The sequence below is a fragment of the Silurus aristotelis genome (genome assembly GCF_946808225.1).
Source record: "Silurus aristotelis genome assembly, chromosome: 2".
Classification (NCBI taxonomy): domain Eukaryota; kingdom Metazoa; phylum Chordata; class Actinopteri; order Siluriformes; family Siluridae; genus Silurus; species Silurus aristotelis.
The window spans coordinates 8,922,276-8,950,161 of record NC_139575.1 but is presented as its reverse complement, the minus strand read 5'-3'; the positions used below and the strand labels follow the sequence as shown (position 1 = coordinate 8,950,161).

Below are 27,886 nucleotides of genomic sequence, written 5' to 3'. Positions count from 1 at the left end.
CAGTTGTGCTGGTGTGTCAGTAACGCAAATTCTGATATGGGAGTTTACCTCAGAGCAAATTTAAGCTAGTATTATTACACTATGAATTGATTTTATGGTACAAACTTCACACAAAAGAAAGAATGAGGGTTTTTTGCATCTGGAAAATTAGCTTTACTAGAAGTTCATGTTTCTAGTTAAAGTTTATTTCTTTAGCACCGATGAGCAGCCTGTGGCGACTGAGGCAAGGAAAAACTCCCTTGGATGGTATGAGAAAGAAATCATGAGAAGAACCACTCAAAAGGGGAACCCATCCTCATTTGGGTGATATCAAGAGTGTTATTATAAGTCTTAAAAACAATGCAAAGGAAAAAGATATTGTTAGAAAAGGTTAACCCACCAGTTGTAGGCAGCATGAGAGTGTGATTTTCCTCTCAGTGGCAGAGCTGGACTGCATTTTGAAAGAGCACACTGCCCGAGTTCTTCTCATCCTGCAGTAAGTGAGAATCTGCTGAAACTCTGCAGGGAGCCAAAGGCCTGACCTTTCTCTGCTTAAAACTAGCAGCCTGCATGTGAGGTACTTGTTTTCCTCTGTACTCACCTGCTTTCAAATTCGTTGAACCAAAATGGTGCGAACATCAGGTAGTCATGGCAACCGACCCGTCCGTGTCCACTTTGTGGTATTAAAGGAAACAATGATATGGGTTTCTTAGATGTGAATGTGAGACACAGAGAGATAGAAGGATGGCAGAGGGAGGTGATGTTTTCTTAAAGTTGTGTACATTTGGTGGGTTCTTGGAAATGCCAGCGATTAAATTTAATTAGGCAGATGAAATGCCCTGCATTAAGGTCCCCTGGTGGTCTAGTGGTTAGGATGCGGCGCTCTCACCGCTGCGGCCCGGGTTCAATCCCCGGTCAAGGAACCGACCCCAGCCACTCTTAGTGCTAGTCCCTCTTAGTGCCAGTCACAAGCCAGGATAAATGGGGAGGGTTGCGTTAGGAAGGGCATCCAGCGTAAAAACGTGCCAAATCAAACATGCGGATGATTCGCTGTGGCGACCCCTAATGGGAGAATCCGAAATAAAGTTATGAAATACCCTGCATTATACATCTGATAGCATCGTTCATTGTCTTTCTCTCTCACACTATTTTATATTTGTTCTAATGTATTTTTGCTCTGATTTCAGTTTCTTCATTACCAGGTACCTATATGCTTCATCTTTTTCTGCCCAGCTGACCACTCGCCCCTAATCAAAGCAGCCATGTTCATAGAATTGTGAGGTTGTCTGTAATTAGTTAGCATTTTTTTATATTTAGTTTCTGCAGTGTATCTGTTCGAAATTGCCACAGTTACATGATGTGTTTAGTTTAGTGGTGTATGTGCTGCATCATGATAAAACATGGATCACCAGATCAGATTGTATGTTTGTTGTAAGTCCATCTCATCCTCTAAGTTTGGGGATTGATTTGATTTCACAATTTGATTTAGTTTTTTTATTTTGATTATGAAACAAAAGCAGTCATACTGGCCAAAACCAGTATGATATTGACATTCCAGTACAGTACATTTACGGCATTTGGCAGACGCCCTTTTGCAGAGCAACTTACATTTTAATTCACCTATATAACCAAGCAGCTATGGGTTTAAGGGCCTTGCTCAGGGGCCCAGGAGCGGCAGCTTGGTGTGGCTGAGATTTGAACTCATGACCTTTGGATTTGGTCCAGTGCCATAACCACCAAGCTACCACTCTTTTGTATTACATAATACAAATTTTACATACAAGACCTTTCAAATAACGTTTTCTAATAATAGCTTCAGAAACGATTGATTGCACAAATGCCTCAGTGTAAAATTGTATATACATAACAGGACAGTAAATTACTGTATAGACAAATAGGACATGTAACAGTAATGAGTTTCTGGCACAGTTATAGCCTACAGAAATGTTGTGTTCACATGACATCCAACTAATGGGTATAATAAAAGGTAAAACTATCTGTCAATAGAGAATATTGATTCTTGGCATTGTTGATGGGAGTGAAGGAGTAGACATTATTGTTTCTAGGAGATGCCTGGTCCTAGTAAAAATGATAGATTGTATGATTTTTTGAAGGGTCTAATATTTATATTTATTTTTTTAATTGAAGTTTTTTTCTGTGCAGGATCGTGTATATTGGACAGATCTGGAGGATGAGGCAATCTACAGTGTGAACCGACTAACAGGGCATGATATATCCATGCTGGCACAACACCTGAACAGCCCGCTGGACGTGGTGGTGTTCCATGAGCTCCGGCAGCCCAAAGGTCAGATGCAAAACTCAGAAACCAAACCAATAAACAACGACCATTACCTTTTAGAACAGACAGCTCATGTCCTGTGTTCTTTTTATTTAGCTTGTAAACAATTTGAAAGAAAAGCCATTTTAGTCTCACAGATTTACAATACAAAGTGAGTAAAAAAGAATAAAAAACATTTGTAGCTTTCTCACTTTCATCTTCCTAATTCATATAAATGAAATGAATGTTGGTGTTAAAAGGTAAGAATAATGTAATAGGTACTAATAATGTAGTAAATGTGTCCAAGTTGCTAACATAAGCCAGAAAACACATTTAAGCTAAGTGAAGAAGTGTGAACGAATGGAAATGTAATTTGGTTCAGTGTATTTCTTGGACAACAGGGTAATATTCACAGAAGGGAAACCTCATGAGGCGCTGTGACAATAGCTTTAGTGAAATATTACTCAATAAGAAGGCGCACAGCGCTCTGAGCAGAGGAAGCTTAGCTCAGAAATAAGATCATCCTTAAATTCTCTTTCTTCTCTTGGGAGCTGGAGGGAGTTGCTGTGAAGTACACTGAATTTCAGCCCTTTTATGTTTCCACTGTCTCCCTGGTCCTTTCAACATTATCCTCTTTATTACAAACTTTAAAGAGACAATGAACAATACTGTAAAAAAAAAAAAAAATTGAAATCCTAATGTTAATATAAGTGTTAGTATGGTTTTTGGATTTGTGAAATTGGTAACTTCACAATTATTTTTTAATTATTTGTTTTTTTTATGTCAATTAATTTAGCTTCAGTAAGCACTTCATCATGGTCACAGTCGTAGTGAAACTTCCCATCTCAGGAAACCTTTCTTTTTTTTTTTTTTGTATTTTGCACAAACCTGTGGCTTAACCTCTCAAATATATAAATATATATATATATATATATATATATATATATATATATATATATATATATATATATATATATATATATATATATATATATACAAATCCACTTTCAGACAATTACATGATCATCTCAGAGACATTCTTCCATAAACAGTATGTTTCTTTTATGTTCTGCTGTTAGTCCTGGGAAAAGACAAAGTTATATAGTTTTTGTATCCACAACACAATGTATAAAAAAGTAAAGCTGATAGAAAGCTGGAATTTTTTAGTATAAATTTGATCAATTCATATGGAAAATGGACATTATTATGTTTGCATACAAAGTTAACATTTCCTATTTTTAACTGCTTTTCTTGATTTACTGTAGTTTCGCTTTTGAATTTGCGAGTTGATGGAAACATTCTATTTTCGGCTTGTCCAAGTAGCCGTGCATGCGTCTATCTGATATTGTTGTTGTTTATATTGAAGTATCACAGTAACCAGGAGACGAACTGATTACATTCTGTAATATGTGAACAGCATGAAGGTTATGGTAAGGTCATTTGTCTGAAATAGGTAATCTTCCAAAGCTTCTATTCAGTTTGTAAGTGTATTAAGGGTATTTCTGGCATACAGATTAGTAACAAGCAGGGTTAGACTTGTTAGCAGAGCAGGAATCTTTCTTCATTCTTGTAACTATAAAGTCCTTGCTATTGGGATCCCACTGTTGCATCTGGCAGATCAGTGCACATGATCACTCTAAAACATACATTGACATTGGGTTGAATTATGGTATGCAGAATATCCAGCGACTTTCCACTGACACGGATCTATTTGTGGATCCTGGATTAGTAAGTAGAAAATGCGACAACGCGAACAATAACAAAAGGTCATTATGTTTGTTTTAATGCTTCCAGAGAAATATTTTTAATCCAGTTCATCCTGCCACATTCCAATCACTTTCTTCCAGCTCCCTGTTGATTACGTGTGAAGCGCACACTAATGTGTGTACAGCATGTAGCCACCTTTATTGACTTTTTGCGCATTCTCCAACTGTATATAACCAAATTGAAAGCAATCAAACTCCACGAACTCCACTTATAAAAGTGCATTTGTTGTCTGCGTTTTTAAACAGGGTCATTCCTCTCTCAGACAGATTGCCAAGGACAAGTAATAACTGAACTGTATTGCTGCGCCAGTGCCATTTTTTATTCACAGTGTTATGCTAATAGAAGCCCTTGCGTTTTACGCAGACCCCTGGCCTGTAATGATGATGTTTAAACATGTAAGCGTTAACGCACACACTACTTAGCAGAGCCCCCTCGGCCAATGCACTTCAGTTCACACTGTGCGCTTTTTTCTCTCAGCACCAGACAGCTGTAATATGGGGAGTTTGCCCAACGGAGGTTGTGAGTACCTGTGCCTGAGAGCACCGCAGATCACAGAGCACTCGCCCAAATACACATGCGCCTGTCCCGATGATGCTGAGCTCGGCCCAGACATGCGCCGCTGTGTTGCAGGTAAGAGCACAAGTCAAGACTGTGAAATAAACCACACTGAATGATAAAACCGATTTGCATATAATGGATATGACATATCATTTTGTGTAATAAGTAATGCATGACAGGGTGTGCCGATATGGGAACTTAATCAATTATGGTGCAATGTGGCCTGATGTAAAAGGGTTTATTTTTTTTACAGCCAAGTGCAATTTTATTGTAAATATAATAATTATTATCCCAACAACTGAAATATTTTATGCAGGCAGTATAGTGTTTTACTTCTATTGTACTTAGCAGTTATTATTTATTATTTGAATATTATTATTTATTACTGGATGACGATTTTTCATTGAGTATTTACATTTAATGTTGCGCATTGTCCTGTTATCACTTGCATTATAGCAGCTACAATATTCCCTCACCCGCTTTTTTTTTTCATTATAATTTCTGTCTTGAATTTCAACAATAAATGCAGCTTGTTATGAACATTCTTTGAACCGAGATCACAAATTGCCTGCTAATATAAAATCTGACAGTTAGCTAGCCTGGAAAATCAACCACAGAACAGCTCGTAATTCCTTCATTCTTTCTCCCCCAATACAGTACCAAAGCATAAAACTACAACGTCTCCTTCTACAACTGAGCCTTCTACACCCTCCACACCTTCATCAGCCACTCCAACTACCACCAGTACAGCATCATCTACTCCAAGTGTAACCAGTGATTCAAGCTCGACTGCTCCTTCTACCAAACACAGCACCACAGCATTATCTCTGCTCACCACAACAACTTCCCCCACCGTATATTCAACTCCATCACCATCATCCACAACAAGCAGCGCTCAGAGCAGCACCACACCATCATTGCAACAACCTGTTTCTACCCAGAACACAACAGCCAGCAGCCAAACACCCAAAACTACCACTGTCACTCAAAAAGCTGGACCAAAAAGTGGGGACAGCAACCATTCACATCGCGGTGAGTGACCTCATGAGATGCATGATTCAGTTTTACAGCCATTTTATATTTCAATACATTTATGTGTATGTTAACATGGCAGCATGTACAGCTACAGAATTATTGGCACTCTGCATAAAATGGCTAAGACAATTTCAAATTAATTAAATTAATTTAAATTATTAATTTAGCCCTCATTTAACAATTCTCAAAATGCTTACTGTCCTTTAGTTGTTGGTATTGTTATTGTAAGTATTTGTATTAAAATTATTATTATTGTTTTATCAGTGGAGGACGAAGTACGCAAACCATGTACTTGAGTTAAAGTAGAGATACAGTAGCTAGAATATGACTCCAGTAAAAAAGTGTAACTTTAAACTTTCACTTGAGTCAAAGTACAAAAGTATTTGCCTTCAAATGTACTTAAGTATCCAAAGAACTATAATTTATTATGACTAAAATGTCCCTACTATTATTTGTCACTAGACTCTTGCTGCATCAACTCAGTTTATGTGAAAAGACTCTTAATCTTAGCACACCAATCTATTAATAGAATGATATTAATAAGTCTTTTTTAACTACCGTAATTTCCGGACTATAAAGCGCACCCATATATAAGCCGCACCCACTGAATTTGACAAAGATTTTTATTTTAAACATAAATAAGCCGCACCTGTCTATAAGCCGTGTCTACACTGAAACTAATGAACTTTACACAGGCTTTACCGAAAGACAGTGTCTGTTACACGATGTAATGGGTAAAATATGGCTCTTTTAAGAGCAGAGCGGCATTTTGGGAACAGCACGTCACTGCATACTTCCGGTATTACTGCGTGTGTGCAAGACCGAGGATTATGTCCTTATTATTTTCTGATGCTCATTTCTACGTTTCTTTAACTAACCTGTAACGCTGTTGCCAAGAAAAATAAAAAAGCACGGGTTTTGGAAACCTGTCTGTGCTTATATGATTTCTGTTGCAAATGGAGTTAGCGAGCTCTTCCTTCACCCAGACTCAACGCGTTACAACGGCTTGTATCTAAACAGTAGCCTACCAAGAAAGTCATTGTCACTGTCTTCCTCCTTCCTTTCACAACTATTTCTCTCGGGAGTTTTTCTTTTGGCATCGTCGTGCGTGCGATGCCGTGCAGCTCAGAACACAGGTGAGGTGCGTTTTTTCGTTTCTGGTCGAAAATTTCATTGGTCTAATGTTATGGGGCTCAGTTTTTTGGCTTGAAGTTTGTGAAACCGGAAAAAACCCAGGAAAAATTCATAAATAAGGCGCTTCGTTGTTTAAGCCACGGGGTTCCAAACGTGGGAGAAAAGTAGCGGCTTATAGTCCGAAAAATACGGTACCTAAAAATAAATCCTGCAAATGAGCCCACGGATGTTGTGGCAAGTTAAGTGTCTGGAGTTTCTTCCATCATTTATTCCTCTGAAAATGCTTGCTGTTGGACTAATGCTGAAATGGAGTTGAGTAAAAAGTAAGACATTTGAAATTTAAATGTAGTGAAATTAAAGTGAAAGTTTCCCCAATGGAAATACTTCAGTGAAGTGCAGATACCTGAAAAAGCGACTTAGGTACAGTAACGAATTACATTTGCTTTGTTACTATCTACCAGTTTTATGTAGCATGATATAAAAGCAGTATTTTCCTCATAAGGATCTGTGCAGGGTTGTGGCTTTTTGTCATTATTTTCTAATAGAGATATTGTCATTCAACAATGTTTGGAACATAATAACACTGGACCACTGTGCATGCCTTGATATAAGCAAATTTTTTGAATTGAAAGGTTTCTCAAATAGAGTGATTAAGATCTGGAGTCTATCCCAGGAACTGTCCCTGGGGCACATATTCCCATCCAGTGACAAATTTGTGTTGCCAGTTCACCTACCAGCATGTTGTTGGCAGGTGGGAAGAAACCGGAGTACCCCTGCAATGCACCTGAGTATTTTCTCCTCATTGCCACAGCATCCTTTTTAAACAGAGTATCAGCAATACATGACAGATGGTGCTTGTAAGATCAGATACATGGTTACATGTGTACCTGTCTCTATGCGTTTGTTTGGCCCACCTCTCAGTCTGCTCAGACGACTTCATCTGCTCTTATTTTATGTGGAGTTCTTGTCTCCAGTTCAACAAACCCCTGACTTCTGTTGTACATTGGAAATGGAAATGATATCAAGCTCATGGCCACTCTGTATACCTCACAGCAGCCGGAGGAGTGTGCAGCGTGTGAAAGTTAATGTGTATGGGGGAATTTGCTTGCTGTGCAGCACCAGGCCACTTGAGAGTGATGGATTAGACTGTGGTCCTAGCCCTGGGTAGCAGTGCTCACTCTCCACTGAATTAAAGCAGACACTGGAGGAGAGACGCAGCCAGGCTTGACTGATGAACACTACCCTAGGCCTTGTTTGGTCCTCTTCCCTTTTATCCCTCTGCACGCTGCGGTAAGTGGTCCTGTCCGGCTATAATAACGCCAGCACCAATAACAAGAGGAAGTGCCTCACTCAGTGGGATTCAGATGCAAGAATCCTATGTTTTATACAATATCTAAATCTAAAATCTTCTGGGTGTATTTGTGTGTACATCTACCTATCGTAAACTTCAGCAGAAACCAAAACGCCCCCTACCTCCTGTCTTTATATAGACAGCTCTACCTTCTCTTCTTTTAGCTCTACCTTCTCTCTGTCAGGCTGTTATTAAAAAAGCACACACGGACACACACTGTGAGACTGGGAGAGCAGCCAGTCATTCTAACACTGTTTATGCTCACATTTCATGGGACAAGTTAGTTCCTGTTATCACTTACATTTTAGCCCATATTAATACCAATTTTCTCATTTGCGCTTGTTATTACAATAGAACAGAAATAGCAGCTTTTCATAAAAAAGTCTTGAATTTGCTTACAACAGAAAGCTTTTCCTTGCCTCTTACAAAGATCTGACCATAGGGAATCCTCCTTCCAACATCTGTTTACAGAATATTTTGATGATTAGATATTTTCTTAATTTTCCTGATCTTTCAAGATCCTTGTTGTTACAGACTATAGATTATAATACCTATATTTTATAGAAGATTACTCAAAACTAGTGACGCGTCATTCATGAACGTTTGTTCATTCATTTTAAACGAGTCTTTAATGTGACTCAGTAGAACGAGTAGAGTAATTTGTTCATTTTCTGCTAGATGCTCATGAGCAAACCATAGAAAAATCTTTGTAAGTTATTTACATAAAACTTAATTGAGTAATTTATCTCTCGATTCTTCCAGACCGAGTCGTTTGTTCTTTTAACACGTGAATCCTATAAACGATATGCAGTGAGTCATTTGTCCTCGTGTCAAGTGACACCTTTATAAGATGTGAAGGTGATTAAAAGATTAATGAAATGAATTAAATGACTAAAAAAAGTTTGTGATTCAAAGAAGTTAATAAAATGATTCGATTTTCCCATCACCACTCACAATCATGCAATATAGATTGTGTTCATATATTTAATCTAATTCAAAGGTTAAAACTGAAAATACTACCCATATATTGAACATGTAGTGTGTGTAGATCTGCCCTAAAATCCAATGAAAGCTTTGTACTGAAGGGATAATTTCACAGCTTCACAGCACATTACTGTTCCGGACCTTTTTCACCCTCAGTCTCTCAGCTAAAGCTTTAGAAAGCCAGCCAACGAGTCAAACCAGAAATATAGCTGCCTGGATATTTTATCACTGTCTAAATGTAATATAGCCGAGCTGCTGAGCGCTCCTTCACAGAGAAACTGAATTGCAGCTCTGGGCTAAATGACAGATGCTTTAGAAAGGGCTGCCAGCTCGCTTTCTTGCCTTTTCGCCCGCTTCCTAATGACTCTGAGCAGTCATGAGAGGTGCTGTAATGCAGCTTTCTTCCAATGTCGTTCAGAGAAAAACCAGAAGAGAAAGAATCTGTTAGGACAGAGAGAATCTCACATAGCAGAGAGAGCTAGTTGTGGCTTAATGGAAATGAGCTGTGCATTAGCAGTTCTCCTCCTGGTTCAGATCCTCCACACCACCACAAGATGATCTATCAAGTGCTGGATTGTTAACAGGGTAACAAATTTAATTTAAGCAAAACAGAATTTTGTTTTACTACCTTGTGTTCGAAAGCCATTTTAAAATGATTGATTCCATTATATATACCACAGAAGGGCATTATTAAATTTGCAGTATTTCAGATTTATCGCTTAATATTTCTGCTTTGAATTTGGTTATATAATTGATGTTTGCAGCACATTTTATAGTATAAATTAACCTATATAAAAATATGTGCATCTAGCTGTACAGTAAAGAGTGGGAAGAGAGAGTCTGGGGATGATTCTTCTGTTTATTGCTGCAATAGCGTAGTGATTAGTGATCTTGTCTCTCCGCAGTATTTAATATACAGCAATACCTCAGTACTCGCCTTCTGCAGAACCCCTCAAAATTCGGTCCTGGTCACATTTTGACAACTGAAAAAGGTTTAGCCGCTGGTCGCATGCGTGAAACTCTCGCGATGAAACTTGTGATCGCTTCAGTCTCAGGGTAAAATAGATGCATAAAGAGTCTAATGTTAGCTCTCGAACAGTGCCATAGAGTGCCCCCCAAAACATTCTCTTTTGTAATTTATGTGCATTTTATCTCTAAATCATGGGTCCTAAAATGCTACCAAGAAACTTGGAAAGGAGAGCAAAAAGAGTTAATATAAAGGCATTATAAATGCGGCTCAAATCGCTGCTATGTTCACATTTTTGAGTATGACGATCTTGACAATGGTGAGAAATATGGAAGTTAAATGTTATTTAATATACTAGACACAGGATTGCTTTCTATCCCTGTCAAAAACATCAATATACAATTTGCCTTGTACAATTTGAAAATGAGAGGAACCATAATGCAATTTTTCTATTCCTTATAGAAGGTGGTATCAAAAGATTTTCAAGACTCGCTCTGTTTACAAGAAAGTACCTTATTTATCTTCTTTTACACACTATCACCTTCCAAATAGCCCCCTTGTACTGCAATACAGCGCTCCCAGCATTCATGCCACTTATGGAATATGTTTTGGAAAATTATCTTTTCGAAGTGTGTCAAGTACAAGTGAGATCATGTTGTTTCCACCCACGTGTGAGGAGAGTTCGGTGACAGGGTGCGCATGTGTTTAGTATAGCCGACGTGTTAACGCACATGGTCAGAAAAGCATCGGTTGCACATCTGATATACGCAGGACGATGTCTTATGAAGGTCGGTGCTTCCTGTGACTGTGTGCAGCCTTGTGCTGCTATCTTTTGGTGTGTTACAAAACTTGTCTCGAAACTGTTTGTACCACCTCGTACAGTACAGCACTGCATTAAAAAAAATATTTATTCAGTTTCAGCACTCATCACAAGTTCCTCACGAATTACAGATGAGGTATTACTGCAATTATAAACTGATAAAGAAAAGTATGATATTTAATTGAGAACATTTTTAAATACAGGATAATAGCAGTAATTCTGCTGTGTCAATATGCATACAGAGCACATTTAAAATCCTATTTTATATATTGCTCCCTTCTAACATCATATATTACAATTTTCTTTTTTGATAAATTGCTCATAACACTATTTAATACGTTGCAAATTGCATGTTCCCGTGACTGTTCTAGTGCAGCTCTATGCAATCAGCTCTCATTGCACGGAAGACTAGTAGGAGTGTGTCATTCTGAGTGTTCTTCAAGTAATTTCCTTCATGCCTTTAATGTGACTGAATCTTTAACTCAATCATCTTTTTGATATGCCGAGCACATGCGAGAAAGCCTACCAGACTCTGTCTGTATTCTCGTACCATCCCTTGTGGTTCTCTTAATCTCTGGGCCCAGGCGTGTTTTCCGGACACTAATTGCACTTTGGCTAAATATGCTAATTGTAAAATTGAGTTTGGGTGTTTTTCAGCACCTGATTAAGCTCACGGGAAAAGAACGATATCAAAGAAAGGAGAATACATGAATAAACGTATTATATACGTGTGATTTGGATCTGAGAAATTAAGAGATGAATTCAGTTCCACGACAATGGTGATGTTTCTAATAAAGAGGAGATAATGAGCACATGATTGACCTGCTGAATAATATCTGCCCACCATTGGTCCTATAATAGCGGGTTTTAAATTTAGCTGACCAAATCTATACAGTATGTTACACCTATATACAAATACAGCTGTGTATAGTGTGTGAACTGTGCCATTGACACCTATACTCAGTTATAGACTTACCGAAGGTTTATAAATAGGTTTATACACTGACTCTCGCTCTCGCTCTCTCTCTCTCTCTTTCTCTTTCTCTCCAGCAGCAAGCGGTCACTTCCTTCTAGGTAACAACATCACCGTGGCAGTTCTGGGTGTCGTCATCCCTATAGGTAAGCCGTCATGCTTACTCAAGTACTAAGCATCCCTCTGCATGCAACTGGATCTCCTGCTTTTCTGTGTGACTTGCATGATCTGGTTATATTTCACTCCAGTACCCACATATTATAAATAAGTATGAGACATTATATGGCAGTAAATTATGCATTATAAACGGTTACACTTTTTATGTATACATTAGAGGTTGAACGATGGTGGATTTTACCTATACCATTAGTGAGGTTGAATCGTACTTGCCGATAACGATTAATCAAACGATATTTTTTTAAATGTATACTGAAGACAAACAGGCATAACACTCAATGCAAAATAGTACAGTAGAATTTGTTCATTAATCATGAAAATGTGCTAAATGAAATGAATATTAATATATTCATTATATAAATATTGAGGAAAATAAAATATATGCATGCAAACAAACAATAAGTACCATTCCGAATAAATAAAAAATAGTTACATCCAAAATGAATAAAAAAGACACTTTAAATATACAGCAAGTGGTATCATTGATCATTATGATTCGCCTCTAGAGCCCACTTTCGTTGTGTACAATGCAACCCGGAAAAACTATCAGTATGGATTTTTACCGATAGTTTTAGCAATCAACTATCTGTCGACCTCTGGTATTTATTTATATATCCAAGATACTTATAATGAACTATTAAGTAATGTGCAGTATATCATAATGCATTTATTTTAAAGCCTCATACACAGGATTGTAATGATTAATGAAAATGGATTACACTTTATTGGGATATTTATAATGCCTGATTAACTGTTCTTATGACGAATCCTAATGGCAAAGAGCTTTACTATCAGTTTGCACAGTGCACCAAGATCTTAGATATTAATTAATGCATGATATCAGGAAGTATTCATAAGACATTTAAAAAAAATGATGAAAGTGTAATAATTTTCAATAATAATCATAACAATGTGTATAATGCCATATGAATGTGTCATTACATGATATACAGTAGGGCATTATAGATAAGGCTTTATTATCCTGCTGCTCTGCAAAGCCCTAGTGAATGTGCATGTTTGTGTGGCTCCTCTGGCTCAGATATATTGGTTTTGTTTTAAAGTCTTTGGGCATTTTCTGCTTAATTTAATCCAAATGTTACAATAGTTATTAATTTTAATTATACATATATTTTTAATGATTTGTCATAGTTGAATATCATTTTATGCCTATATCAGACCATCAATTTTAAATACAGACTAATTGATGATAGGTAGGGAGGTGGTAGCTCAGTGGTTAAGGCTCTCTGGCTTACTGAGCTAAAGGTTGAGGGCTCAAGACTTGGTATTGCCAAGGTGCAACTTTGAAACCCTGAGCAAGGCCCTTAACCCTCGGTGCTCCAGGGGCGTTGTATCATGGTTGACTCTATACTCTGACCCCAGCTTCTTACATCGCTGGGATATGCGAAGAAAGAACTCAACCATGTGTAAAACAAGTGTGACAAGCATAAAGCACATTTCTTTCTTTTTTTTATGCTAGAAAATTACCTAATAATCTCTAGTTCTATTTTTATATTGTCTATTTAAATGTTTGTAGTATATAAGTTTTTTTCCCAGTGCAGCATTCAAAGTCCAAAAGTTTGAGCCAGATGTGCCGAGCTGCTGCTCTGGACTGTGTTTGTGTGTGTCATGAAGCGCTGGCCTGTGTGCTCTGGCTGTGTTAACGCTCCCGCCGTATGTCGGCTGTGTGTTAAACGCATGCAGTTCCTATCCTTGCCACAGTGGTCCTCACCCTGGCGTGCACCGGAGGCTACCTGGTCTGGCGCAACTGGAGGCGGCGCAACACCAAGAGCATGAACTTCGACAACCCAGTGTACCGCAAGACCACCGAGGAAGACGACGATGAGATCCACATCGGACACAGCGAACAGATCGGCCACATCTACCCAGCTGTGAGTGGAGGAGTCAGGCAGCCATTCATAGCTCTCCCTTTAGCAGGCGGCATCCCTGACCCGGCCGCTCACTGGTACTCAGGGGCGCCCATGCTGACTAGCACAAAGTGAAAACTGAAAAGCACTTCACAGCGGGTTAAAATAAATTATGGCCGAGCGAAGTATGCCCTGACGTTAGAGGAGACAATGCTGCAGTACTAAACGTACACTCTAAAAGTTCCACCCAAACATCATTCACCACATCAGTCGTGATTTTTTTTTTCTATTTTAAATTCACCACATACATTTTGTATGGAATTTTCCATGTTCATCTATAAAAAGCATCACATTTAGTTTCTGTTTGTTTATAGGCATGTTTCCACTGAGGTTCTGGAACCTTCTGAGGAACTACAGCATTTTTGAAAGCCTCCTGTATGAGAAAAAGTGTTTTGCTTTTAGTGATACAATTATGGTTTTTTTGTTTAACTTCCTTTTAAACATTTGAGTCAGTTTTGTCTATGAAAATGCACAAAAAATCAATCCTACTATATTTTTTATTTCGTTTAAAATCAGGTGTTCAACTCTATTGGTCATCTTGCGTCTTTAAGATTTTATACTTTTATACAGTAAACCTATTTACTGATTAAGTTGGATGGTGAGAAAATGAATTTGGACTCCAGCAGTGATTTTGTATTGTCTCCAGTACATTCAGGTGAAACCACAAATATGCATAAGCTATTAGAAAATAAAAGCCGATCTCTTGTCTGATTTCTTTCATAAATACTGGAAGATTTGTCACAGCAGATGTCTGCATCTCAATATTTAGATTTTTACTACTATTTAACAGTGGAGTGAAAATGCAAATCCATCTACATAACGGTTTTAAACATGACGAGTATGATGCCTGGTCTTTCTCAGACAAGTAGAGAATCAGCTCTGGTTTGTGCACTGGCAATGCATCCAAAGTTCCTGCTTGTTCCTGAGAAGGTTCCTGCCATGGAAACACGCATAATGTATTGTGTGATGTTTAGTAAGTATAAGGTAGTGACCGCATAGTGCCCTTGAGTTGTATTATTTTTTCACTACAGCTGAGTTAGGGATAGGTAATTAGCACTTTAATTGATGGACAATCTTTTCAAAGGAGTCACAATGTAAAATTCTTTAATGTTTCGCTCTGTGTGTGTGTGTGTGTGTGTGTGTGTGTGTGTGTGTGTGTGTGTGTGTGTGTGTGTGTGTGTGTGTGTGTGTGTGTGTGTGGATTTAAGCTGCATTCATTTTTACTGTAGATGCAAATAGGTGAGATGTCAGGAGTTTCTCTCTCTTTCTCTTTCTTTCTTACTTTCATTCTTCATTTCTTTTTTTCTTCCTTCCTTCGTATTTTATTTTTTTTCTGTCTGTCTGCTCTCTCTTACTATTTCTTTTTTACTTTCATTCCATTTTTCTTTCTTACTTTCTTTCTTTCTCTTTCTTTCTTTCTTTCTTTCTTTCTTTCTTTCTTTCTTTCTTTCTTTCTTTCTTTCTTTCTTTCTTTCTTTCTTTCTTTCTTTCTTTCTTTCTTTCTTTCTTTCTTTCTTTCTTTCTTCTTTTTCTTCCTTATTTTCCATCCCTCCGTCCCTCCAGCAGTGTATGTAACCATGTTTTCTGTTTGTTTTTCATGTGCTCTGTGCAGCGCGTGGCACTCAGTGTTGAAGATGACGAATTACCCTGAGGTTGTTTTCTCCTCCCCTCCCTCCCTCCATCCCTGTGTCCATCCATCCACTTGTTTGGGGCCCTAGGTCTGGTGGGGAAACTGCAGCACTGCACAACAAGAGAGAGAGAGAGAGAGAGAAGGACACACACACACACAAAATACATGCTCTCTGTGGTGTGGATTTGTTCTTTAGAGGCTGTGTAGCTCCTCTCCCTGATTAGAGACTAACACTAACCTGTAGGTCTTCAGGCTCCTCTCTGTATTACTGCATGTCCAGCGGGAGCACTAATAATTATTCCCCTTTAATTATGACTAACTTTATACAGCGCTGCTTCATTAGATGAGATTTTTGCTTTAAACTTGCAAAGTGTGTGGGCTGCGGGAGCAGAAGTGTGTGTGTGTGTGTGTGTGTGTGTGTGTGTGTGTGTGTGTGTGTGTGTGTGTGTGTGTGTGTGTGTGTGTGTGTGTGTGTGTGTGAGCGTGTGTGAGCGTGTGTGAGCGTGTGTGAGCGTGTGAGAGTGTGTGAGAGTGTGTGAGAGTGTGTGAGAGTGTGTGAGAGCGTGTGAGAGCGTGTGAGAGCGTGTGAGAGCGTGTGAGAGCGTGTGAGAGCGTGTGAGTGTGTGTGTGTATGACAACACAGACTCTGGCTAAACTGCTTGGTTAGCATTGGACCATTTTAAGATGAAGACTGTTTTTGGAGATGGTGAACAAATAATTCATTTAACACTGCAACACTGCAAATCTTTTTATGCAACACCACCGTATATTATGGGATGTCTGCAGGCAGGTCCTACATTAAATTCGAAAGGAAGACATATAGATAAGACAAATGGCCATGTGATGTCTTGCAGCAGTCTTCTAGCAGCACAACAGCTGCATTTGGATAGATGTCTTCCCTACATAATAGATTCAGAGAGAGGGTAAAGGATCTAAGGAGTTTCGGATTTGAGGTTGGTTTTGTAAACGTGTCTTTAGAAAACCCATAACAGAGCTTCCATTAGCCAAAACATGTCGCTCTTCCCAGTCTAATCATCAACATACACAGACAAAAGTACACTTCCCTGGTCCTTTCTCCTAAAGCATACTCTGCTCTCAAGGTGTCATATACACAAAGTGCTGGAATTTCAAGTACATGCGGCATGCGTTATGACACACGCAATAGCCAAGTACGATTTTTTCTAATCCGTTATACCACAGCTCGGGTAAATTGTCAAATCGAAAGTTTTTTCTATTGATTTTTATGTGAATATTTATATATGATATATGACTGTAACAATATTTTCTAATATGTTAAATATGGTACAGCTCATGTACAGGAAATGTGCGACTCTAATTTTTCTCAACATTATCTAACCCTAATGAAAAAAGCATTGAATTTATGGGGGAATTTTAAATAAATAAAAAAGTAAGAGAATAGCGTTTAATAGCATATTATAGAATGTCAGTGCTTTATAAAGTTTAGTAATTTAGCTAGCACATGAGTTAATTTTGTTACTTTTACTTCACAGATTTAAATCTGATCAATCTAACTATATACAATTGTTTGCTTTGCTTTGTTTGCAAAGAATTGTCTTCATGTTTAAGTTAAAATCTCTTATGGAGAAACCAGAAAGTGCAAAATCCATTGTCATTCCCAGATGTTCTTTAACATTAATCGTAACTATAATAGTTAAAAAACATAAAATCTGGGTTATAAATGAATCAATTAAAAAAAAAGATTGGCAAGTCGCTGTGGTATAGGAATATTATAAAAAGGTTAGTCCAGTGCTTGAATGGCCTTTGTTTTCTTTAACAGCAGCAGGATATTTCACTATGTGAATATCACTCTACTTCTCTGTGTTTCCACTACCTCATTCAAAACATTCACTTCACTAGAAGGGTTAGTCACATCATCAGCACACATGGCCAAGGATACATTTTCATGGATATAACTTTCGACTCAAAATATCAAAGCTCAACAGATAAAAAGGAAAAGATCACATTTAGCGTTACCTATTACACAGCGTTGCTGATCTTTTGTACCTGTAGCTTGTGTCTTTCACTTGGAAACATAGATATTATTTCATTTAAGGTGCATAAATGCAGAGTAAATCATTTTTAAAAAGTAAAGTGATGAAGGTACACAATATGCACATTTTCTAAGCAAAAGACATGCCTACATACTTAACTTTTTACGATACCACTCTAAAAACAAGGAAAGGCTGTTTTCTTTTTTTTTTATCTTTTTTTTTTATTGTTGTTGGTCGGGACATATATTTTGTTCTCAGAGTAGAAACATAACAGCACAGCTTTAGTTTCACTGAGTAGTTCAGGTCAAGAGAAAGTTTAATAGGAACTGAGAATTTGTCACAATAAGTCCAGCGTTTATTTGTATATATGTACTGTGTCAGAGCTCTTATAGCAGGCCACCCAAGATCTTCCACTCCAAGCCATGTAAACCATATGTTCATTAAATTCTGTTAGATTAGATGGTGTTGTCATGCTGGAACATGTTTGGGTTTCCTAGTTCAAATGAAGGGAAAGTTAATGCTACAGCATTCAGACATCCCAACAACTGACAGTAAAGAAACTGAACAGGATGGAGGTATGTCATTTATGTTATTTAAGGTCATTTTTGAAAATAAATACCATTTCTGAGGTTTTCATTTATGCTGTGTTTGTCTTTGATCTCTGACGGAACAAAAATAATGAAATATTTTTCAATTGGTCAAAGATACATACTTTTTAATCAGATTTTAAACCAATGATGACATTGAATTTTCTTATTTTCCAAACTAATAGGAGATTTTTTTAATCAACTTAAATCAAATTATAATCATTTTAAAGTAGAATTATTTTAAATACAACATTGACATTTGTAATTATTTTTTACCAGTTTACCCATGTTTCAAATTCAGATATGATTCTGCTAATGTCATGTATTCAGCAAAACCATTTTATATGATGTCTTTGCATTGCATAAACTTTTCTCTTCACTTGAACCAGGAGATCTAAACCTGTTCCAGCATTTCAATGCCCCTGTGCACAAAGCTCTATAGAGATATGATTTACATACGTTGGAGTGAAAGATCTTAAGTGGTCTGCTTTTCAGCTCTGATCTCAACCCTACTGAGCACCTTTGGGATGACTGCACCTCAGGTCTCCTCACTATATACATACGTATATATGTGTGTGTGTGTGTGTGTGTGTGTGTGTGTGTGTGTGTGTGTGTGTGTGTGTGTGTGTGTGTATATATATATAATGATATAAGCATAATTTTTCATTTTAAAACACAAACAGATCCACACAATATCCTTAAACCCCTTTTCGCTGAACCTGACACTGCACTTTTACCCAAACTGACTGTTAATATCTGAGAGATTAATTGTAAATCGTGGGACACTATCGAATATTCATGAGATGGTTTTTGACATGGCAGTAGAAAATGGTAAATTCTATCTGAGCGCGTGTGCTTTAAGCACATATCCGGGTCCGGTCTACAAGATTAATGAGCACTCGTTATTTCCGTAACACTCGTCCCTGCATGACACAGGTTAAAATGTAATGAAGTCCTGTAGCCAAGAGAGACGAGTTGTTCATACAGAAATAGCTCGATATTCATTTCTGTTTTATTTTTGTCTTAGCCTGTTTGACGTCAGAGATTCGAAGCCAGATGAGCATGAATAAGAAATACAGAATGAAGTCATGAGGTTTTATTACAGGAGGAATTCGTGCCTATTAACCAAATGGCTGAGGCGAACAATCGCAGGGACGACACACACTAGAGGGAGGCAAAAGCCCAAAACATGGATTAGCGATCTGTCAAGAATCTCGGAGTAGATGAACTGATGAAGAATTAAATTCCAGACAATACTCTCACTTTCTGCTGTGAGGATTGTGAAAAATGGAATAAATGTATTGCTTACACAAATTATCACATTCCACCATTCACTGATCAAGCTTCCTTACTTCATTTAGATTATTAAAAAAATGTTTTCTAAATCAAAATTTGATCAGCTAAATAAATCTAAATAACCTGACTAGGGTGCTGTGGTAAACATATATAATGTAATAAATAAGGCTAGCAGCATTGGATCTGGAGTGGCTAAGACTAGCTGTTATGCTAGTTAGTTTATCAGTTAGTATTGCTCTAGAAAATGTTTTTTTTTTTAAGGGTTAGTGTGGAATCCTGTCTTTACAGCTGAACATTACATGCATTGTTTCTCTTGGATAGAGATCCTTAAAGAGATTTTTTGTTTGTATTAGGGAGCACAAAAGCTAATCCTCAAGTAGGAACTCTGGAAAAACTCTGCTTTACTTCAGAAAGATTTGATTCATGTCGACATGTTTTGTTTGCACTGCAGACATTTAACACTGAAAGCAATTAAGTGGTGGTGTATTTTTATTTTTTTTAACACTGTCTTTACTCTCCTTGATTTTCTTGACTTCCACTAGGTGTTTTTGACAATATGTCCTACGATTAGAACGACTTAGAACGTAAGGTTTTTATCAATCTTACACAAGCAATACAGGGTACCTTTTTTACTTGTCTATCTCCAGATTAGGTCTGGACATGCTGGTGTTTTTTCTACATGTACCTAGTGATTCATGGTTTTTACAGTTTCAAGACGAGAGCTCTGCGTATATTTGTGCGTAGCCTCTAGAGCATTACTGCATCCTAGAGGTCGCTAGTCTTCTTTTAACAGGATATTTAGATGCTTTGAGTTTAGTAGGTATGTGGCACGTGATAGACAGATACTTATTTCTTTTGTGCATGTATTAAATTCTTCACCAAGCATTGATTAGTTGACTAACTCCCAACCTTGCAGTAGATGTCACTGATTTCTGTATACTTATTCTATGCATATCTGAAGGTAATCACTGCCTTCCTGCAGTGCAGTGCAGGGTTGCATTGTGCTGCTCCTTCCTCTCTTTCTCTTCATATCATATCAATGTCTCACATCGCATGTCTCACCACTAACATCAGTTTTTAACCCATGATCACTTTGAACTCATCCCAGAATGGTTGGTTGTGAAAGGGCTATCTTTTCCCTCATATGGAAAACACGCTGGGCGAAGCAGAAGAAGGAGTCGGAATCTGTCGTGGAACCGTACAGTTTCATCCTGCCGTCAGTGCACTCAAAGCTAAGCGCCCCTACTGACCCCTCCGAGAGGGCAGGACTACTGGCCTGCCTGTACACTGGCTCACTCTCACCAGTTTGTTGTGATCTGTGAATATAATGAACTCCATTTTGATTTCCCTCGTGAGATCGTGTACTACTTGAACAAATGTCCAGACTCATCTTTTTTTTTTTTTTTTCCATTTTCTTTCAATGTTGATGTACAGTATCAGGAAGCCGATATTTTCTCTCAGGGAACCGTTTCTTTAACGTGTTCCTAACAAAAAAAAAAAAAAAAAAAAAAAGTTTTCTACACTGTTTGTTGCACAAACTTTTCGAGAAGCCTTCTGCACTGTGTAAATGATTACATAGGGGGAAGAGACGTGGGGGCGGGTGGTCTGTCCACCGGGCTCGAATCAAGATTTGTAAATACCTTTTCATACAGCAGAACTTTTGATAATGTTTTAAACATTTCTGTAAAAAGATGTCTATATTAGTCTCTTGGAAGCAGATGAAAGAGTGTAGACCATATCTGAATTTATTTGTACAGTAAAAGCACTGGATTTCTTTACTACTTGATTGTAACTAAAAATTAATCAGCCAAAGTGTTTTTTTTTCTTTCCTTTTTTCTTTTTATTATAATTTAATTAACAGTAAATCATTGCAGACGTAGGCATTGATGGTGTATTTAATTCTCTATAATAGTTTGTGTTGAAAGAGTTGATTGAGTTTAATTTATTGGTGCCTTGTTTGTGTATATTTTTTAATAGTTTTTTTTTTTTTCTCTTTTTATCCCTTCCTCCTGTGTGTAGGGATTTGTGGGGTGTAGGGTATTGGGGTTAACCTAGCAACACTGTACTTACATGGGATATCTGTACCGTATGCCAAAATGGTCTCACGTTTCTATGAAAATCGAGCTGTTGATAAATATCTCTATATATTGATATATTAAATTGTTAAAAAAAAAAAATGTGTTTGTCTTGTTTTTGTCATTCAGCATTAAGCTGGTCAAAATTACAATAGCCTATTTGTGTCAAAACCAAATTATTGGTTGGAAAGCCAGTTTATTGGTTATGTGTGGCTGGCTGTGAGCCTCCCCCTTTTTGTTGTGTCTGGAGTTCTCGTGATGATGGTGGCTCTTTGTCTGGAATTGACAGGAAAATCTCCTGTCACGCACCACTCTAATTTGCTTAATGTGTGTGTGTGTGTGTGTGTGTGTGTGTGTGTGTGTGTGTGTGTGTGTGTGCTGAATGAGCAAGACCCTAGTCTCTTTCTCTTTATCTCTCTCTCTCTTTCACTCTCTCTTTCGGGGGGTGTGTGTGTGTGTGTGTATGTATGTGTCAGCCGCTAAGTTGTTCAGCGTGTGTGATATTCATAGGGTTGCCATGGCAGTTATGAGGAGGCGAGTCCCCTTTGTTGTTAAGCCTCTCATCTCTCTTTCTCATTACAGTAAGAAGGATAAGACAGGGTCATGTGCTCATGTCATTTTATATTGTCTGGCATTGTTCAAAAAAAGGAAACTAATAATACCACTCTACTGACGCAATACAGTTTCAACAGTGTCATTTAGCATATTATTAATACTAATTATGCTAAAAATCCGACTGCTAATACGCCTACTATTGTTGCATCAAAACCAGCTTTAAAGCAGCCGTATGCTTTCAGAATACAGAGTTTACAAAAGCAAAAGAAATTCTTGGAGTATATCCAGTACAGATAACAACATGCAGACAGCAAATAGGATACATGACAACAACAGGCACACAGAAAGAGGGTCTTTTTCATTTTAATGTTTGAATTTGGTGTAATGTGATTTCTGCATATTGTGTAATACAGTGGTGAGATGTGCATTCACACCTTGGCCTTCAGTGTTGTCCTTCCTGGATCAATCAACCTCTTAATACAATCATTATGATGCCAATAGAAACCATAAATATTATACAGAAATGCAGGATAACAGAGCGCTGCATCACAGGAATCTCATACATTGAGAATGAATGGCATTACTATAGCAAACACAATCTCCTTTCACTGCAGCCACAGCTGCACTGCATGCATAATCTTTAGCAGAATCACAGTATCAACCTCATAAAATGTTTTCCATGCATTTATGTGCATTTTTTGTGCATTCCGGTTTGCTTTGTATTCAATGTTGAAAACTATTTTGTTTGGAAAAGTAACTCAATAAGTGGAATTAGACTCGAGTAATCTGGTATATTTTAATCTAGATTTATAAACAAACAAATGTCCCTTATATATTTTGAAACACTATTCCAAGGGTGAAAAAAAAAAATATGTGCTGATTATGTGATGAACCTTAAAATCATCACCCTGCCTCTTCTGAGCACACTGCTTGCGATGGGCTATACTGCGACATGAGATCAGCAGAATCCAGAATCTAAATCATTAGGAGCTTTAAACCAGTCAGAGCTTCAAGCATAGTTTTCAGTAGTGATTCATAAGCAAGATTTCATAGTGAGGGCAGAACTTGATAGACACTTTGCTTGAGTAAGGTATAATATGTTCTGGTAGTTTTTTCCTGGTTGCTGTATTCTGTGCTAGATGAAGTGTCCAGGCCCATCATTCAGTATAAATAAATTCAGTAATTACAGTAATTAGTTATTCACTTCCTCAGCTACACACGTGTCTGCAGAAACATCTGAGTAGGAGGATGAGGACCAAGACCTAGTTGATTCCTTTTCTCTCCAGAAAGATCTTTCACTCGCGTCTGTGCACTGCATGTGTGTATATAATAAAATATAAGATAAGTGCAGACTGTTGTTAGTTTCTTTTAAGGTGGTGACAAGGGGGCTAGCACAAGAAAAACCTGGATAGCAAAGATCCAAGGGTTTAAATCAGCTTCTTATCAAAGAATAGGCCCCACCTCTGATGTTCAGGCTCTGGTCTACTGATTGGTCAGTTGTTCAACATTATTTAATTATGTTTTCTCCAATAGCAGGACAGCAGAAGGAGCACAAAAGAAGCACACAAAAGCAACACTGTGACATGTAATATTGCATTTCTTTAGGCTCTGACAAATACAATACTTCTGAATTAGCAGTGAAAGATCTATAGTTTACACTGTGGGTTCAGAAAGTACAATTGGCATTTTACTTATCCAGAGTGACTTATCTATAAATTATCTCTTTAAATATATAAAAGACTAAGAAATGCAAATATATAAAAGAATAAGACATAATGTAGTATACATTATATACACAACACAATGTATAAATACAAAGAAGGAAAAAGAGACCACTAGTAAGTAGTTATGCTAACAGACATATTGCACACAGGTAATATTGCACGGTTTAAAATTTTCTGTTATTGCACATGTGTTGTTTAAGATACTTTGTTATTGTTATTATTGCAGTTAAACAGTAATAACAGTGTGTATTATGGTGACTGGTTTACTGGGAGCAGCTTTGATTGTAAGTCTAATAGCAGCAGGGAGAAAAGACCGTCTGTATCGCTCCTTCAGACACTTAGGATGTAACATTCTGTCTGTTTCATACAGGGGGTGAGACGTTCTCCAGCAATACTGTTTTGATATCATCCTCCGTTCTCCCACCTCCTGTACAGTGTCCAGAGGAATCCCCAGGACTGAGCTGGCCTTCCTGATCAGCTTGTCCAGTCTCTTCCTTTCTGCCTTAGAGATGCTGCTGCACCAGCAGACCACACCATAGAATATGGCTGAGGCCACCACAGAGTCAACAAATGTCTTCAGTAGCTCTCCCTGAACTCCAAAAGACCTTAGTCTCCTTAGAAGAAAGAGTCTGCTCTGTCCCTTCTAATAGATTACCTCAGTGTTGTCTGTCCAGTCCAGTTTGCTGTTCAGATGAACACCTAAGTATTTGTAAGAGTTCGCTCTCACAATGTCCTTCCCCTGAATGTTCACTGGTGGTAATAAAGTTTGTTTGTGCCTACGGAAATCCACCACCATTTCTTTGGTTTATCTGATCACATTTATCTGAAGGCAGCCCTGTTGGCACCAGTCCACAAAGTTCTGGATCAGTCCTCTGTACTTCCTGTCATCATCCGTGATCAGACCGACGATGGCAGAGTCATCAGAGAACTTCTGCAGGTGACAGGTTGCTGAGCTGAACATGAAGTCTGCAGTGTAGATGGTGAAGAGAAACGGGGCTAGAACCGCTCCCTGAGGGGCTCCAGTGGTGCAGACAACCATGTCAGACTCACAGTCACGATTCCTCACATACTGTGGTCGGTCTTTGAGGTAGTCCACTATCCAGGGAGACAGATGATGGTCCACTCCCATGTACACCATTTTATCCCTCAGGACTATAGCTCGGATGATATTAAAAGCACTAGAGAAGTCAAAAAACACGACTCTTACTGTGCTCCCAGCCTTTTCCAGGTGCGAAATAGCCCGATTTAGGAGGAAGAAGTTACTGTTTATATATATATATATATATATATATATATATATAGTAAGGATTTGAACTATTGTATAAAATGTTAATGTTAATTAAATTTAATTTGAAACTGATTACATTTACTTCTCTTTGACCATCACCCTGTACCCCATAACCCACAATTAAATAACACATTTTTAGAAATTTCTTTAGGTTTCTTTAAAAGGATTTTTCAAATGCTTTCATTATCTTTACACACCTGGATTTTGGGTGTGTCATTTTTCCTGGAATATCTTCTCTTGGAGGTAAAGTGTCTGTGAACTTCTGTCTTCATGTCTCTCTACAGATATTGTATACAGTTCAGGTCTGGGCTTTGAGTCACTCACACCTTTATAATTCCTAAATGCACAGTACAGTACAGTAAATGTTGCATACAGTGTAAAACAACTGTACATGGGTAGATAGGTGAGATTATTGACAGGTCATGGCTAAAAGGACACTTTGATGCTTATGTTTTACATACACGTATAAAAGATTTATTAAATATGTATCTGGCCATCTGTTACTTTACAGTGGGTTTAACTAGGTTTAGGACATGCATTGCCCTCAACCCCATTTCAGCACAGTGCCCTTTAGTGCTCCCAGGAGACTTCATGTCATCACACATCCAGAGTGTCAGTCACCAGTGCATTCATCTTCATCACATTGAAATATTACTTTCCGTTTTTCATGGCCTTGGAGTTGAATGAATATTTAAGGTTTCTTATGATCCTTGTGGCTTTTATTCTCCCACCTCTCTTCACACACACACTTTCACTGCATGGTGTTGGCTTACTCCAAGTATACAATTAGTTACCATCGATACTAGTTTCCTGATTTATTTAAACTATAAACTATATTCTGTTTTTCATCCCTCACCTTCATTCCTCAGTGTATGCTCCCAGAGGGAGGTGTGTTTGCTGTTCAGAGACCCTTCTGTACTGGTTACTGAAAGGCTTTTAGCGTTTATTGTGTGCAAGTTGTGTTTAGTTTTTTTTACTTCAAATCTGCATCTGAGTTTATTAATTCAGTCCTGAGCATAAACTTTCTTTCGGCTTCTCCCATTAGGGGTCGCCACAGCGGATTATCCGCCTGTTTGATTTGGCACATGTTTTTACATTGGATGCAATTCCTAACACAACCCTTCCCATTTATCCAGGCTTGGGACCGGCACTAAGAGTGGCTGGGGTCGGTTCCCTGACCTGGGATCGAACCCGGGCCGCAGCGGTGAGCGCGCCGCATCCTAACCACTAGACCACCAGGACTAATTCAGTCCTGAGCATAATCTGCTAAAAACGATACTATTTTATATCCTGACTTATTTCTATCAGGATTATTGTTTCTCATTCTTGGTCACTCTACTGCTTGGTTCTGACCTGTTAGCAGTGTTGCCTGATTATTGACTTTGTCTGTAGATTTGGCAACACTTTTTGAGCTCTTAATCCATTTTACATCATGATGTTTGGTTAAACAAGTTGAGAGAACATAAATGGACATTCTGTGCCAAATAGATGAGGAAGGTTTCCCTCCTGAGTCTGGTTCCTCCCAAGGTTTCTTCCTTCTGCCATCTCAGGGAGTTAACCTTGCCACAGTCACCACCGGCTCACTCATTAGGGACAAACTTATACTCATTCTTATTAATTTCATCTGTGTAAAGCTGCTTTGAGACAATGTCCATTGTCAAAAGTGCTCTACAAATAATTGAACAAATTATAAACAAACTACAAATTAAATTGAATTGAACGAGTCAATAAACTAACCACTAGTGTATTTCATTGTTTAAAATCAACTTAATCAAGTTTTTTCCATCCGTTTTCTATTAGATTTATTATGTAAAATCAGTCGTTCCGTTTTTAATTACGAGTGGATAAAAAACTTAACTGGTCAAACACGCAGCAAGCAACCAATCAGTGTAGAGCGCATACTCTGTTTTCAACTTATTTGCTGCTTGGTGATGTCTAATTAGCACGAACATACAGTTTAACATCAGTTCAACAACACTCAGAACATTTTGATGATAATTAATGATGGAAAAATCTACTGACTCTAAATTACAATAACACCTGTGGCCTTATTTATTTTTTTTACAGTTTTTTTTTCCCAGAACTCATGGGGGTTACATTCTAAGAGTTAAAAAAATCTGTGAATTTTGGACGCACCCCCGCAGCCCATATGGTACCTTAGTGAATTCATCTAGACATTATGTCACTTTAATACAATAATGTGTTTTAGTGTGAGTAATGTGTGTTAGAGAAAACATAGTTTAAAATGTTATTCCTAATGTTCCTGAACATTCGGTCCCGCTGCAGAATTTTAAGATAATCCACAAATTGCTGTTAGTTATGTTCCAAATGAGAATCCGTGAATTCTTTCGGGTCACGATTTTGAACTGCGATTTATTGGAGGTATTATTATTATTGACTGTAGCTGAAAAGAAGCTTTTGGGCTCATGATAATTTTAATAGATATCAGTCAGTGTTCGACTCATTAATATCATTCTATTAATAGACTGGTGCACTAAGAGTAAACTGATGCTAAACTGTATGTTTGTGCTAATTATACACCACCAGGTGGCAAATAAGTTGAAAACAGAGTATGCGCTCTACACTGATTGGTTTGCTTGCTGCGTGTTTGACCAGTTAAATTTTTTATCCACTCGTAATTGAAAATGGAACGACTGATTTCACATAATAAATCTAATAGAAAACGGATGGAAAAACTTGATTAAGTTGATTTTAAACAATGAAACTACACTAGTGGTTAGTTAATTGGCTGGTTCAATTCAATTTAATTC

General features: G+C 37.8%; 2 protein-coding genes across 4 annotated transcripts in view; one reads left to right on the top strand and one right to left on the bottom strand.

Moving 5' to 3' along the window:
* Nucleotides 1-16,064, top strand: part of lrp8 (low density lipoprotein receptor-related protein 8, apolipoprotein e receptor) — a 180,830-nt gene extending 164,766 nt beyond the window's left edge. The window contains exons 14-19 of one of the 3 annotated variants that reach the window (XM_083566146.1): nt 2,143-2,284; nt 4,502-4,654; nt 5,240-5,614; nt 11,924-11,992; nt 13,725-13,912; nt 15,561-16,064. In XM_083566146.1, the coding sequence (XP_083422272.1) occupies nt 2,143-2,284; nt 4,502-4,654; nt 5,240-5,614; nt 11,924-11,992; nt 13,725-13,912; nt 15,561-15,599 (966 nt within the window). In that variant the 3' untranslated portion in view covers nt 15,600-16,064. Of the gene's footprint in view, nt 1-2,142; nt 2,285-4,501; nt 4,655-5,239; nt 5,615-11,923; nt 13,369-13,403; nt 13,667-13,724; nt 15,276-15,560 lie in introns of those variants that run through there. The other 2 variants (XR_014537519.1, XM_083566145.1) reach the window with 2 other exon arrangements.
* The window catches only part of ddr2a (discoidin domain receptor tyrosine kinase 2a), a 359,575-nt gene that overhangs the window by 184,464 nt on the left and 147,225 nt on the right, over nt 1-27,886 (bottom strand). The window lies entirely within an intron of this gene.